This window comes from Pezoporus wallicus, unplaced genomic scaffold, assembly GCF_028554395.1.
Source record: "Pezoporus wallicus isolate ANWC-B61680 ecotype Strahan unplaced genomic scaffold, APGP_CSIRO_Pwel_v1 contig_8166, whole genome shotgun sequence".
In the NCBI taxonomy this organism is placed as follows: Eukaryota; Metazoa; Chordata; class Aves; order Psittaciformes; family Psittacidae; genus Pezoporus; species Pezoporus wallicus.
The window spans coordinates 2,577,616-2,593,056 of NW_026638114.1; the positions used below are offsets into that span (position 1 = coordinate 2,577,616).

The 15,441-nt window shown below is 46.0% G+C and overlaps 2 protein-coding genes across 5 annotated transcripts; one reads left to right on the top strand and one right to left on the bottom strand.

Moving 5' to 3' along the window:
• Window positions 1–390: 390 nt before the first annotated feature.
• On the bottom strand, window positions 391–8,744 carry HNRNPH1 (heterogeneous nuclear ribonucleoprotein H1). Of its 4 annotated transcripts, none has more exons than XM_057409516.1 (13): window positions 8,500–8,742; window positions 8,166–8,303; window positions 7,115–7,270; window positions 6,774–6,917; window positions 5,158–5,296; window positions 3,973–4,151; window positions 3,672–3,743; window positions 3,459–3,571; window positions 3,152–3,287; window positions 2,917–3,000; window positions 2,737–2,787; window positions 1,785–1,877; window positions 391–1,200 (listed from the first exon to the last, which is right to left on the bottom strand). In XM_057409516.1, exons 1-13 carry the CDS (start codon window positions 8,501–8,503, stop codon window positions 1,076–1,078), a joined length of 1,434 nt encoding a protein of 477 aa, XP_057265499.1. In that variant the 5' UTR covers window positions 8,504–8,742; the 3' UTR covers window positions 391–1,075. The 4 variants fall into 4 exon arrangements, with proteins under 4 accessions (XP_057265499.1, XP_057265497.1, XP_057265500.1 ...); XM_057409514.1 differs by having other exon boundaries at window positions 3,459–3,592; window positions 8,500–8,733; XM_057409517.1 differs by having other exon boundaries at window positions 391–1,315; window positions 3,459–3,592; window positions 8,500–8,732.
• Window positions 8,745–9,122: 378 nt separating this feature from the next.
• LOC130599218 (deoxycytidine kinase 2) lies at window positions 9,123–14,993 on the top strand. Its single transcript, XM_057409519.1, has 7 exons — window positions 9,123–9,364; window positions 10,056–10,180; window positions 10,407–10,600; window positions 10,868–11,015; window positions 11,259–11,374; window positions 12,822–12,921; window positions 14,404–14,993. The coding sequence occupies exons 1-7, from the start codon at window positions 9,265–9,267 to the stop codon at window positions 14,425–14,427; spliced, it is 807 nt and encodes a 268-aa protein (XP_057265502.1). The 5' UTR covers window positions 9,123–9,264; the 3' UTR covers window positions 14,428–14,993.
• Window positions 14,994–15,441: the final 448 nt, after the last annotated feature.

Below are 15,441 nucleotides of genomic sequence, written 5' to 3' on the forward strand. Positions count from 1 at the left end.
TTCACCCTTGCAAATCCCTGGAAGCAGATTTGCTCCAGTGCTCAAAAGCTGGACCCAAGCTGCTCATAAACCCCCCAAATCTTTAATAAGCATGACCTTCAACAAGCTCAATTTGTTGCAGCATAACTGCACTGAGCTGCCCTGTCTGTTGCTGCAGTAATGCAGCTGATGAGGCCATACGGAATTGCCTCTTGCCTCACATGCCCAGGCCCAGCACAGCCATGCCATCTCTGACTCAACTCCCACCCTGGAGGTGCTGGTCACCACCACTGTCCCACTGGGGTGGAAATGCTCCTTAGGAGCAGTCACGCTGCTCATGGCAGGCACATGTTAGGTGTCAGAGTCCCCAAGGCCCCCCTCTACAGGCACAGCTACAGGAAGGAGGGAGAGTTCCAGTTTTTAAAAGGAAGATTTATTTAACAAGTTTCACTTAGCGCAATACACCTAAAAAGGAAATCACAATACAATGAAAGATTAAATCAAGGCCTCAGAATTGTATACGAACACCAAGACCCAAATCCTAAAGTAGCCGTATTGCGTCTCGACATGTTTCCCCATTAACTTAAAAAAAATCCAAAATAAAGAAGCTTTAACATGCCTTACAGGGTATTAAAAGAAAGAAACTAGAACTAACATGCCAAATGTTCACTTTGAATTTCAGACACAGCTCCTATAGCATCAGTTCTTTACAAAAAGAAGCATCTCCTTCCACACGTATTCAAAACAGTGTCGGATGTAATATGGTATAAGAGCAACATTTAACGTAATTCAAACAGCTTTAACCTAAATACGCTTATTACTGCTTAAATACACTCCTACAACAAAACTAACTTGAGAAACGCCCGAAGTTGTTTAACAGTTATAGTCTTTTACTCAACTCGGTTATTACATCCTAGGTGAATGGTTCGATTTCGGTATGTTCAAAAATACTGAACCTGAAGGGTTTTTAAAAGACCAATCGTGGGTTCACTGACAGTCAAGCAGAAATCACAAGCTCGTATTGCAAAACTGTTAAACTTAGTTTTTTGTTTTTTTGTTTTTTAAAAAAAGGATGTGACCAAAAGTCAGCGCTCGGTTACATTCCCCAGCCACCACTCATGTTGGACATGTTGGACATGCCGCCCATGCCGTTCACTCCCATGGACGCGCGATTCCCGCTGCTGTAGTAACTGCTGTTCATGGCGCCCTGGCTCCCGGGGTCTGGGGGGGAAACCGACAGCAGGTTCACAGCTGGTTCAGGCCGATTCGTAGCATCCTTCCCCCAACGCCTGTCCTTGCTGGGCCACCTCGTAAATACCGTCTACTGTGCCCAACGCTGCAAAGTGGCAGTTTACAGCTCCGTACCCAACGTCATGGAGTTTGTTGGTTGTTAATGAAAAGAGCCAGCTCTGTCTCACCCCGCTTCCGAGCTCAGCTGAACTGCCCCATGGAAGCGGGGAGGACCCAGCCTCCCATGTGCCCCATCCCCCCCCTTGCTTCATGCTGTATTGAAGCCAGGCTGGACTCCAGCTTCCACACCAAGAAAGCGAGCACAGCAACACAAGCCCAGAGACCACCACTTGCCGACCCCTTTCAGAATGGTTTCCCACATTCCCATCCCCCAGCACCAAGTTTCCACTTTGAATATATCCCCACCAGCTCCCCGTTAGTGCAGGTTCACACCAGCCAAGCAGTCAGCTTGCAGCACTGCCCAGCCTGAAGCACAACCCCTCGATGCCAGCGAGCAGCGCCATGAGCCTGCTCAGCCAGCTGCACCTTCTGACACAGACAAAAGTTGCCCTTACCATAGCCACTGATGCTGCTCTGGCCGCCGTATCCACCTCCATAACCACCGCTCAGCTGCTGGTTGGCTGGGCCACCATAACTGGATTGGCTTCCTTTGGAGTTAAGGATAGAAGCGGTAAGAGTTTGCTTGTCCAAGTCTGCTTATTTTTTCACCTCAAGCTCACTAAGGGTTTACTTGTGCAGCTTCTAGGGGCTATAGGTAGTGGGATCAATCTGCTATTGTGTATCACAGACACTCCAACAGAGTTGAGCTCTTACACAGGACTGCAGCTGTCATCAACACACTGACTCATCAAATGGAGTCACCCCAGCACATTCCCTGGCACGGACTCAGTCCCATTCCAGACCGGCTGTCTATCATGGCAGCACTATGGCTCACCACACAGGGGACCTCTGCTTCAGCTCACCAACCACTGCTCTTCACCTCATCACTTGTCTATGCTCCTGTAACACTTGCCATTAAAACACCAGCACTAACTCCAAGCATTTTGTTATCTAAGTACTACAACCCCAACCAACCCCCCAAAACCCAACCACCACTATGATCTCCAAGAAACCAGACAAGTCAGGTATCAAGAAGGGTATCTGCTCTACAGAGTGGCATTGCTTGTTTAACTCAGTTTAGATTTTCAAACACTCCTGGAGTTTGCTAGAGCAATCCAGGCAGTCTCTCCAAATTCCAAATCAGTTTTTCCCTTACCACCAAGCCCAGACTTGAACAGCAGGTCACAGGTGGTGCCACAGATACACCCTCCATCACCAGATGACATTCCAGTTTCCAAAACCAAGGGAGAGGGAAGTAAGGTAAGAGCACAGGCATCCCCTACACTGCTTTCACACCACCACCACCCTTCCCAAGAGCCTCTCACCCCACTACTCACACCACAGTCAGCATCACAGTTTATTCATCCTATTAATTGTTTGAATGTATTCCAAAAAGGTATATCGTACCTGCCAATGTGCTAGTGTTCCAATCTTGGACTACCCCTTCCGATTCCTTGACTGTGTGATTAAGACAGAATGTTGGATTTCAGTTTTTGTGCCAGGCACAGAACAAGCAGGAGCTGTACAACATGAGCCAGCTTCATTAAATATCAAGTGCTGGCTCAGCAGCACACTGTCTACACATACCCATTGCGCCCATCATCTGACTGCCATAGGCACCACCACTTCCTCCTGCTGTAGAATTCAAGAAGAGTTCTACATATCTGTGTTCTGGAAGAAGAAGAATTTGCCATGAGAACATTTTACATGAACCCCCCAGAGTCTGCCACACTATGAGCCGGCCTGCAGGAACACCACCAGCCCTCCAGTGAGAGGAGAGGCACAGCAGCGCTGCTCCCCCTTGAAGAACAGGCGCACTTACGCATATTTGCCTTGTCTTTGGACATCGCAGCCACTGCATCCTCATGAGTAGCAAACTCCACATCTGCCTCTCCAGTTACTCTGCCATCTGGTCCGATTTCAATGTGTACTCTTACAGGGTTCAGAGGTGAGAAGAACTACACGGAACAGTCACAAAGATTAAAACGCACCAACGCAAGAGCTGAGTTCCACAGCAAACTGCTTCCTCTTAACAGAGCACTCGTTAACTGCTGTGCCATAGGCACCTCCAGTAATGGGTATGGAATGTGGAAGCCATGCACTGGGAGAAGGGTGGCTCTGGGACTCACGTTATAGATGTCATTCTCCGTAGCTCTGTAGGGCAGCCCTCTCATGTGGACGCAGTGGCCAGTCGTGCTCTGGAAGGTGGACGTCCCGTCGCCGTATCTGTGGTCCGACATCCCTGCAGAGAAGAGAGTCCATTCTAGGTCTTTCAGATGTATTTTAGGTTCTTTTGAGACGTATTGTAAGTTCAGTTACTATTCCTATTAGAGATCTCTTACCTCTTCCAAATCTATCAGAACCAAAACCATAGCCATCATTATACCCATTGTAGTCATCATAACCTCCATAACCTATAAATAGATTGGACAACATGTTCATTTCAACTACAGAAAAATCCAAATGCACAAGAGCACACTGCAGACAACTAGTATTAGGAAGTTTCTTTTCTTCTAGGAGAAATAAAGCGAACGACATATACACAGATACAAACCAGCGATTACGAAGTATGGAGGACACTACCAGGTCCAAGTGCTGCTGCTTCTCAGATGAGCAGCCCTCTCTTGGACACCATCTACTTACCTCCTCCGTAGGCTCCACGCCTCATCCTTTCCAAGCTACTTCCTCTACCAAGACTGTTATATCCACGTGTGAGACCAGGTCTGTCGTAAGGACCAGGTCTCTGCATTGCCAGCAGCTTGCGTGGAGGGTCGTAGTGAGTGCGCACCTCTGCTCGACTACTCTTGAAGATCTCAATGTACCTACAAAGCGTTTCCACAGAGAAAAGTCAGGCTTTAATTCCTTCCACAAACACAACTTTACATTAAAACAAGCCATTCAGTCATAGCCTTGAAACTGGCAGTGTATTTTAAGCCAGGTTTCTTTACATTATGTAGGCAATGACATACTATTTTAAGCACTACATTACTTCCAAATCAGTGTATTTTCAAGAAATTACAATTACTGAAGGGTTTACATGCTCCTAACATACTTTGCAGTATCCCAACCTTAAGGGTGGGGGAGCAATATTGATTCCCAACCCTCCTCCCCCCAAATTTAAAGTGTTAGTCAGAAAAAAAAAAACACAGGAGGGACTGCGTCCACTCAACTCAGCACTGTTTTGCTCACATGGCAATGGAAATAGAGGGTTAAACACCTGGCCTCCACCAGGACTTCAACCCATCAGGATGCTACAAGAAGCTTGGCATATGCTACTGAACCCAGCCTATGCTTCAGAGACTCAGCATAGGCAAAAAGTGCATGCTTCAATGAAAAATAGTCACAAGTCAAATAGAATAAAACCCCTTTGTGACAATTTCTTGAAAGCTATGCTTATTACATTGACGATTAATACAGTAAGTAAAATTTGTTACATTTCAACTTATAAGACAAGTTTAGAAAGTATCACATTTTCTTATGGTAGTAAGAGTACTGTGCATGTCTTTAGAGCTAAAGGCATAATTGGTGCTATTTGAGAAGTTAAAGCCATAGTCTCTCAACTTTGTCACATTCAAGCTATCAAGTTTTGTACTCTCCATTATTACCCAGATTCCAAAGCACATTTCAGCTTGGCCCAATTTCATCTTTCATTTTGGGTAGATCCAAACAGCCTGTCCCACAGGCACATTAGCAATAGCTTTACTTATAGCCAAGTTAGAGACCAGCAGAGTGTTTCTGGTGAGATGTTAAAGCTTTCAGAAGAGAGAATATGGATTTAATGGTTTACCATAAGAAAAGTGACAGAGCCAACCAACCATCCATCCCCACCTGTGCCCTATTCTTTCCTTGTGTTTCTTTAGAGCCTTTTCAGCTATTTCCTGTGAAGCAAACTGCACGAAGGCCTCCCCCGTACTCCTCCCCTGGAAGTCCACCGGCAATGTTATCCCATTTGGCACGATTTCCAACCCTTCAACCCAAGGACAAATAACCCCAGTAGGGGGGCAATATTAACATCACAAGCCCAGTCATGAGTTCTTATAGCTTTAAATACACCAGAATTTTAACACTTGTAAGTGAATGGTATGTTGAGTCCAGAACAGAAGAAAAAGCATGTCAACAACATACCATTCAGTTTATGTTCTTAACGCACCCTGCAGAGCACAGAAAACATTCTGAGTGTCAGGGACAACTCCTCAGAACAGGCATCTAATGCAGGGCGCATTAAGAAGTTCACATATTATTACAAACCTTCAATTCTGTGAAAGTATTTAAGATGAACTTTAACTTAAATTCAAACACAGCAAGTTAAACAGCTCTATATATGACAAGTATTTTTACTAGAAGTCACTCAGGTAAAATTATTAGTCTTATGCAAACATCAGTTTCAGCATTAATTTCTTTTATCTTTAGGAGTGCTTAATTAAGAAAAAAATCATGAAGTAATTTCAAAAGTATTAGTTTCTGAACAGAAGAGGCACATTTTGTATATTAAGCACATTAACAGTTTTTAAAGCTTGAATTACGTAACCATGTAAGAAAGAAACAACTTAAAATGCACATGCTCAGGAATTGCTCTTGTTCGAAATATACGGATTTAGAAAACAAAAAATAAATTCTGAAGTTGCAAAATCGGAAATATTTATACCGTATTTTAAAGCAAAATAGCGAACTCCATCATATCCTGCTATAGCAAAACATTTCAGCTAATTTTAAACGCTCACATTTAGAAATTTACTACTTTGAAACACTAACAAGTTAAACCCTAAATCAGCAGATTTCTTTCTCAGGCATTTATAATAGTATTCCAGTTCATAAAACATACAACAGCTGTAAAAAAGTGAAAACGAGTCAACGCAAAACAAAGTTTTTATGGATGATGAGATAAAGTTAAACAAAACCAAAGACTGTTTCAGGGTTCTTTCCCCAGGAAGCAGAACGGGAAGATCCGTACTTGGGCAGAGTTCAGCACGTTGATGTTTTTCTGGAATCTTACTCAATACTAACTCTATGTTTCTGAGAGGCCATGCACACACTGCACACCCTTCCTCAAACCCTGCTCCTGTACTGAACCCAGCACTAGGGGTGTTGTACAGCCTCTGCTGAACAACATGAGCCACCTGAGACTGGGGGTGGAAATATCCTCCCACCTGAACTGTTCACTTTGAATTTAGAAAGTGAAACACTTGTTTTCTGCTACCCTTACTTGGGACTGTATGTCCCATTAAATATAAACGAGAGCTGATTTTTTGAGTTCCCTCAATTATTTAGTAAGTACTTTAGGAATTGAGCCTTCAAGCCCAGATAAGTAACAAGAACTGTTTGTTTATTTTTAACACCCATCAGTTACTGCTGGAAATACTACTGGGCATCCATGGCTGCTTGGTTATTGTTTTCTTTTTAGCATAAACCAATAGCACTATAGCTACTACTTTAATCCCACATACCTGAAAAAAACTGTACAATTTCTTCTTTACTACAGCCAAATGGGAGTCCTCTAAGACGTACAAAACCATCATTAGCTGTATCAGGGCTGTTGGGACCAGTATGCTTCAGAACCCAATCCATTTCAACGTTGTTTGACTTGAAAACTGTAAAAGGCACTTGGAATTAATGCATTCTGGAATATGCAACAGTTGTAACAGCCATTTGCCTTGAAACTAGTCAAGTTATGACATACAAGTCCACTTGTCCTTTCACATGCATTTAAAAGAAATAAAAGGCAATTAACCAAAAACCCATTGAGCACAAACACATTTAGTCAGTTACAAAACCAACTGAGTCAAACCTTCAACATATCTGTGTCCCATTGTTTCTCTGTCTTTTTTAAGAGCCAATTTCACATCCTCCTCTGATTCGAGTTCAGCAAATGCTTCTCCACTTGGTCTGCCCTCCCTGGTGTAGATGAAACGGATTCCCAAAGCCCCATTCAGAATCTTGCAATCTGGAATTGAAAAAGGAAGGCCAAAATTGATTTAATTGTTACAGAAACACTGCAATGCTCTTTACACACTGTAAAGTGACTCTACAAGTTTCAGACATTCTGAAAGGAAAAGACTAACAACTACCATGTTATATCAAGAAGACAAAGCCAGCAATATTCTAGTTCTAATTTTGATAGTGACCAAAGGAATAACTAAAATCAAGTCACTCTTCTTGCAGACTCTGAGAATTAGCAAAACATGAAGGATAAATGCAAATTAGCTGTTTTCGAAGGTTTACTGCCTCAAGTCAAGTTCATGTGTTGGCCGTAGCTGATATAAGACTTTCTCATCAGCATGAACTGAAGCAAGAAGTAATATCAATCAACAGAAGTGTAATGAACTGAATGAGAACAAAGTCCAATACACCAAATTCCCGAGGCATTTTAAGATCCCCAGCCACTGAGAAAAGTATGTATTTATCACAGCTGTTTACTACTGTAAAACGTTAGTCATTTACAGAATGTTAATAATTAGGAGGAAGTACACAACACATTGAGCACTTCACACAAGACATCCTATTACGACAACATCAAAAACTAAATCGATTAGTTCAATCAAATTTCGAAGTTTTCTGAGAGCTTCTTTCTTCATGCTGCTCAGGAAACTAAGGCAGCTGTGCATATCCCAGTGACTTGATGACTGAGGTCCTTTATGTCTAGTTCCTGCTGTCTACAGCATGGCTTTCCACACCACGTCCTAGCTGAGGCACCTTCTGCATTACAAACTTTATCAGCTACTGAAATTCCCTAAACACTTTTTGGAACTGTTCACTGCAGCATTCCCACTACCACAGCATCCCCAGGAGGAACCCAGGATTGACAGCCCAGCCCCTCATCCCCTCACAGTTCTGCTTACCGGAGAAAAACCTCTGCACCTCCTCAGTGGAGCAGGACCAAGGCAGCCCCCTGACCTTCACCACATATCCCTCACTGCTCTCCGTGTTCAGCATCACATTGGGGGTGAGGCTTGGCTCCGTCTCGGTTTCAGTGGTTGCTAGAAGAGCAAAACAGGCCCCTTGAGACGCTGCACAGCACGGCCGCCACCCGCACCCCCTCAGAGCGCCCGGCGGCCCCCCTGACCTGTGCCCACCCACCCCCGAGCCTCCTCTACCTCGGACCGCTGCCCACCTCACACACACAGAGCCGCTCCCGCCCCCCGGCCCGTGCCCAGCCCCCGTCCCCGCACGCACACATGGTGGGGCTCCGCGGTGGTTTTAGGGCTCCGAGCCTGATCCGCTGTCCGGAGAGCGCCTAGTCCCAGTCAGGCGGCAGCGAGCGGGCGAGCCTGTGGCGAGAGCGCGCTAGGAAATGGCGGCGGGTACTCCCGCTTCCGCTGGGCCGGGCCTTCCGCCGCACAAAGAACCCAGGTCAAAGACACCTCTCTGGTGGGCCCAACGACTCACAGTCCCCGCGGACGCGCACCGTGGCCAGCAGAGGAGCGGCGTGTGGCGAGCGGGACCGCGGGCTGCCCCTGCGGCGACCACCGGCTCCCGAGCGGGGCTGCGGCGTGGCTGCGGGGCGCATGCGCGGATACACGCCGAGACTATGCAAAATGTTAAATATATCAATACAGGTCAGCAACAACTACCTCCCCCCAGAGCTGGAGACTTTTTGGAAGAAGGTGAGGGAGGGGCATTCTCAAGTTTGTCTCTAAATCAAACAGAAAACTCGTTAATGCAAATGAAATCACTAAGTGGGACCTCTCTCTATCGTAACTTCCTCAACAGAGCAGCCCTGCTTGATTTCACTCGCTAACGCCAGTTTTAAAAGTCCTGAAGGCAGCAGAAGCTCTGAAAAGGCGGCCGGGCGGGAACGGCGGCGGAAGGGGCAGAGAACGCCTCCGCCTCTTCCCGGGGAGTGGTAGCGGGAGGGGGCCATCCCGCCCACCAGTTGGCGGGAGACTTAAAGTGGGCTGGAACAGCCGGGAACGCTGAGTGCTCCCGCCTGGTGCAGTCATGTCCACCCCGGCCAAGCGACACTGCCACAGCACCACCGGCTCCCTCGACTCCAGCTTCCAGAAGCGCCTCAAGAAGATTTCTATCGAGGGTAACATCGGTGAGCACAGAGACGGGGAGGGGGAAGAACCAGCGCTTGTGGCCGTTGGGATCGCAGGACAGGCCACCCTGAGGTGGCGTGGGCAGTGGGGGAGGCGCTGTGGGAGAGGGGCGCTGAGGGCCCTATTCCACCCACCTATACAGGAAGGCGGGGGGGGGTCCTGTTGATCCGAGACCGGCTCCCGGCGCCATGGCCGGGGTACGGGAGCGTCCGTTCCAGCGAGGGGGAAGCGCTGGCGTTAACGGCCGTTGGGTGTGCTCCGAGGCGGTAACCTCCGGGCACACAAACACAAAGGCCCCCCGGGGACCGAGCGCAGCGCCCCAGCTCAGTACTGCGCCACACGCGCCGCGCATGCGCGGAGCCGTTCTCCCGCCGCTGCTCGGCGATGGCGCGCACTGAGCCCCGCCCCGGCTCCTAAGATGGCGGCGCAAGGCTCCACCACGGCCTTTATCGGCTGCCTGGCCCCGCTGCGGCCTCCTGGCGACAGCGATTACAGCCGTTTTCTCGGAACGTGCACCTGCAGCACGGTGCAGGCAAATCAAACATCCCCTCCCCTGCCCCGGGCGCCGTGCAGCTCCACACCAGAAACACCATGGCCGCATTGCCTGCGGCCTCCTTCACAAACCTCACGACTGCCCGTCTAACACCAGTCTAACCTGCACCCCCAGTGAGCTTTTCCCATCTTCTGCAGCTGCAGGGAAGTCAACGTTTGTCAAGCTACTAGAGAACCACAGTGATGAGTGGGAGATCATCCCCGAACCCATTGCCAAGTGGTGCAACATCCAGACAGCTGAAGAGGAGCATGAGGGTAGGTGTGCTGCTCTGGGGAGCTTGGGCAGAGAGATGGATCACACACTGCAGTGAACAGCCAGGGAGCCATACCAGAATTTAGCTATCCAGTCATCCCCACTATCATACACCAACTGGCCAGACAGACTGTAAAGGAAGATACTACTGAATCCAATTCCAAATAACCCCTACTCAAGGCAAAAGAATAAAATCCTGTAAATATGCTGGTATTAAATTTTCTCTTGTCCCCCAGGAACTTTCAACATCTCAGAAGAGCGGAGGGAATCTACTCCAAATGCTCTATGACAAACCCACACGATGGGCTTACACATTCCAGACTTATGCCTGCCTGAGCAGAGTGAGAGCACAGTTAAAACCTGTCTCAGCCAAACTTCAGGAAGCAGAACACCCAGTGCAGTTCTTTGAGAGATCTGTGTACAGTGACAGGTAATTACTCTCACAATGCACAAGGGTTTAGATTAACAGCTCCAGGTCTTTATGACAAAGATCTGGAGCTGGGAAAACACTCAATATTAAACTATAATCTGCAAGGAGCAGGTTTGATTCAACAGTGGGAGGTGGATGGGACTCAGAGTACTTCATGAATGACAGAGTAGGCAGCTGCATGCATTTAAGTATCACTATTCTGATTCAGTCAATTTTAGTAGTTCCCTTTGGTCATTCCTGGCCTGAGACTAATGTCCTTCTTTGCAGATATGTATTTGCTTCTAACCTGTTTGAGTCTGGAAACATTAATGAAACAGAGTGGGCTATTTATCAGGACTGGCACTCATGGCTTTTGAATCAGTTTGAATCAGATATAGAACTGGATGGCATGATCTACCTAAGAACCACACCTGAGGTAGGTTCACTAAAGATGAAATAATAAGAACTAGATGTTTAGCTGAAGTGGCTCAAGTTAAAATAACTTTTTAAAAGGCAACCAAAACTAATTTTAGATGTAACTTATGTTCAGCCAAGCATTTAAATCAATTGTAACATCTAACATTACTCTTTCCAATTTAAGGACCATTTAATCTGTTCAGTTGATTTAACCTTTAACACATGATTAGTATTTGGTCTTACACTTTTTTCCTCCCCCCAGAAATGCATGGAAAGGCTACAATTGAGAGGAAGAGAGGAGGAGCAAGGAATTGAACTTGAGTATTTGGAAAACCTCCACTATAAACATGAAACCTGGCTTCACGAAAGGACTATGAGGTATGAATCCATTTTCTATAGGCAAGTTTCAACTTACAGGCAAGGCTCTTACCTGTTTTGTGCTGAAGCTAATTAGGGATAAAACTAAATTTAGACCCATTCCAGGTTTTTTGCCACAGAGATACTGGTTCTAGGTTCCATGCAGAGGGAAACTTATCTTGGCAAGAAAGTAAAAATTGCCAAGAGATGGAACTTCATCTGCTTTAAAGCCTAGTTAAGCATTAGCTTCAACTCCAGCAAGGATATGCTTTTTGTTAACTGGAAGTACACAGGAATACAACAGAGCTGAAGGGGTGTTCAGTCACTGTTCACCTAAGTTACCCACTTAGCAGGTTCTCATTCCAATGTAAGGGAGGGCAAGGTCCCAGCTAGCTTTCAACTAGAGTATATTTCAACAAGGGTTAAATATTAATCCTAGCTTCAAAATAAACAATGAGCAGAAAGGCTTTTGGCAGGCACTAAGCAAGACAATCAGCAACTAAGTCATCTCAATATACTTTCCCACCCCAGCTGCCTTACTCTTACTAGTTTCCCCAGCCCAGGCCTCTCAAAATAGGAAGCAGATTATACTTCTCCCTTGAGAAGCCTGGAATGCTCTACTGAATGGGAAGCATAACAATTCCAGGAAATGTTATCAGTCACATCTACTTTCCTAAGCTTAATGTAGGACAACCCAGACGCTTAAGAGACAAGAAGGCACTGCATATTGTGGAATTCTGGGACCATTTACCTTGTATATTCATTTCAAGCTCATGAGCAAGCATTTCCTACATTTTTCAGGAACATTTAAGTCTGTAAAACACAAGTTACAATAGAATGGTGGTTCTGCACACATACTGCATTTTAGAAATGCTTTTCACACCTACAAAGAGAGAGTAACTACTGCTTTAAGGGAACAACCATCCAGTTGCACAACTACTGCTCCCATCTGCTTGTAGCCAGAATAGTCTTATCTCCCAGCCATTTTAAATACCAGTCTTAGAACTTGTTTAAGAGGTCCTCCCCACAAAAGGAAACTTTAAAACTGCATCTTAGTAAATGGATTAGTAGTTAGTTAACTAGACTGGGAGAAACACAGGGCAATATTATTTTTTTTAAATGCTCTTCCCAAAATCATAATGCTGATAATTGATTCCATAGCAAAAAGAATGGAGCAAATGAAGTTAAGGTAAGAAGCTTAAACCATCTCTTCTACCCTACTTGTACAATAAAAATAGATATTAAAAGGCCAGATTTGTGAACTACATTAGTTAGAGTAATACAATGCTGACTGGGTTGTATAAGAGCAATTAAGGACAGGCTTATACTTAAGTCCTGGGATCCAGTACATGTGGTAATCTGAGTAATGCTGCACCCTTAGGATGACTTGGAAAGCAACCAAAGAGCTAGACTGCTTTATACACACTGCTTTATACCATTTACTAGCATTACGTTTCTCATTTAACAGAGTTGACTTTGAGAACCTTAAGGAGATTCCCGTTCTAGTTTTGGATGTTAATGAAGATTTTAAGAATGACAAGATTAAACAGGAGTACCTGATCGATAAGGTGAGCATTAAATAATGTTTCCTCCTATCTGCTTTTCATCTGCAGTCGTAGCTTCAGGTTATCAAATTACATTTTTGAACTGCATGAAGTGCTTGTCTGGGGCTAGTATGGTCAGTCTCCTTCACAGACTTAGAAAGTTACATGGCTGCAGAAAAGGCTTTTCGCTTTTCTTCATGAGGAATTGTGAGGATAAGGAGGTGGCATTAAAACAACTAAAGGGAAAATTGTTTTTAAAAGGGGAGCAGTTGCAGGGGATCCAAGTACACAGCAGCTGGCTTAGTCAGACTACCCCCTGCCAAGTCTGTGCTGCCACACTGTTCATTAAGTAGTTCACAGAATGATACTGTCCAAGTTCTGTCAGCCATGATGTCCTCAGAGAATCCTGCAGTCAGCTTAGAGCTGACTCAAGGGATCTATGGTCTTCCTGGACTGAGCGCAATACATCTGACTCGCAGAGATAACTAAACCTTTTACATACTTCTCAATGCCTTAAGTGACATTTCTAAGAAAAGCTGGGAGGGAGGGTCAACAGCCATTTGAGGGAACAAGGTGATAATAATTACATCACTTGACTCAAAATGGTGTTTGTTAGGTAAGAGTTAGGAACTAAGTGCCTAAAGGAGTGCTGCTGGAGGCATGTGCTGTGTAGTACCTAGACCACACCAGATCAAACCCTAGCCTCCCAATATTTAAAGGCATGGGGCTCATCTCCAGTCTTCCAAGGAGAGCTGCAATATTAGTTATTATCCCGGGACACATTACCTTTTCTTTACCACTGCCCCAACAAGACTGTTCTTGTAAGATGGACAGAAGTACCTTACTCCCAAACTGTACAAACCATTTTCTCCATCTTGTTGTGTGTCATCCATTTGAGATTACTGAAGAATGACTCCTTCAAGTCAAGCCTAATTCCTCCAATTAAGTATTTCTATATAAACTGGAAAGGGGAGCACAAGATTCAGTTGTGGAGGTATTTGTTGTTACATTATATCCTCATGGACACTAACAATTAACATCTTACAATTATGAGCCAGACTACATACACTCATTACATGCTTACTCCCCTCACATGCAGTATATGAAAGGTCAGCTCCACTCTCAGTTTGGGGCAGGGGTACTGTACCATGCTTAAAGTTCTGCCTGGTAGTTGGTTTAGTTTTCAGACAATCCCTCTCTTCATAGGCAAGAACTACCTAATGAAGTAAAACTCATTTTTCTTTAATGAGGTAACATTCCATAAAGCATTCCAGAAGCTGCCTTTCAGATGTACCTGTTATTTTAGAATAATTAAAGTCAATTCTACCTAGACAAATCTCAGGCTGTCACATGCTGTACTGAAAAACATTTCACATCATGAATTACACAGAGAGAGGCAGAACAGCACTAGGGACTGTTGCAGACCATTTGTTCGCTAAGAACAAATTGGGAAAAGCCTAGTGACTTTTCTAATGCAGCAAATATATTTGCTTTCTGTTTTCACAGGTCAAGTCTTTCCTGACTTCTTAGGATGATGAAAATTGATTTGAATGTCAAGTTCTTGAAGGTCAAGAGTTACACTTATCAATCAGCATGTTAATTTAAACTGAATGCATCACATGTATAGCTTATTTTAACGCAAGATCAAAATGCAAAGGATGGTTTGGTTGGGATTTTTGCTAGTCTTACCTGTGCAGGTTTTGACATAATTTTCTGTCTAGTTAAACAAATATGGAATGCTTTGATAATATATTTTATGTCTACTCTTTGCTGTTTATAATAAATTAATACCGACTAAAAACTGGCTTCAATAACAGAGGAGTTAAGCTGTTGCCAGCGGCTGACACAGCAGCACACAGGCGAGAGGCACTGAGGCAGAGTTGTTTTGCAATAACTGGCATAGTTCACCATTTTAAGACGAGACTGTTATGGCGTCCACAAAGCTTTACTTTCAACTTCTGCTTTATTGAAGGGCTCTTTTCACAGCACTTGCACTACTTAGTGATGGACGCTACTGTAGTCGCAAGGGTTACACCTGTAACGAGCTGCAGTTCACACATCTCTCGTTTACCACCACCCCCCGAATAAACAAATTCCCCTCCTCCATTTTCCTCTCACTCCCCGCCCCGTGACAGCAGGGAGCAGGCGGGGAAGGACCCGCCGGCGCTTGCACCGGAGGCGGCAGCGGGACAACGACCCCGCAACCGCCCTCCCCTCCCCCGCCCGAGCGCAGCCGCCGCCCCGAGGCCCCGCCGAGCTCCGCGGCCGCCACGACGCACGCGGCGGGGGGAGGGGAACGGTTGGGCGCACGCGGCTGGGCCAGACTAGGCCTAACCGCCCCCCTTATCCCCCACCTCCCGCCGGGGTCGCGCCGGTGGCGCTGTGCGCGGCCTCCCCCCGCCGCCAGCAGGCGCCAAGGAGGGGCTCGAAGGCGCCGGGGCCCCGGATCGGGTGGAACCGGCCCGGTGCCCGCGGCCCGGTCCGGCGGGACAGGCGCGACCCCTCTGCTCGGGGACCCGCCTTCGGGTGTTTCGCTACCCAAAC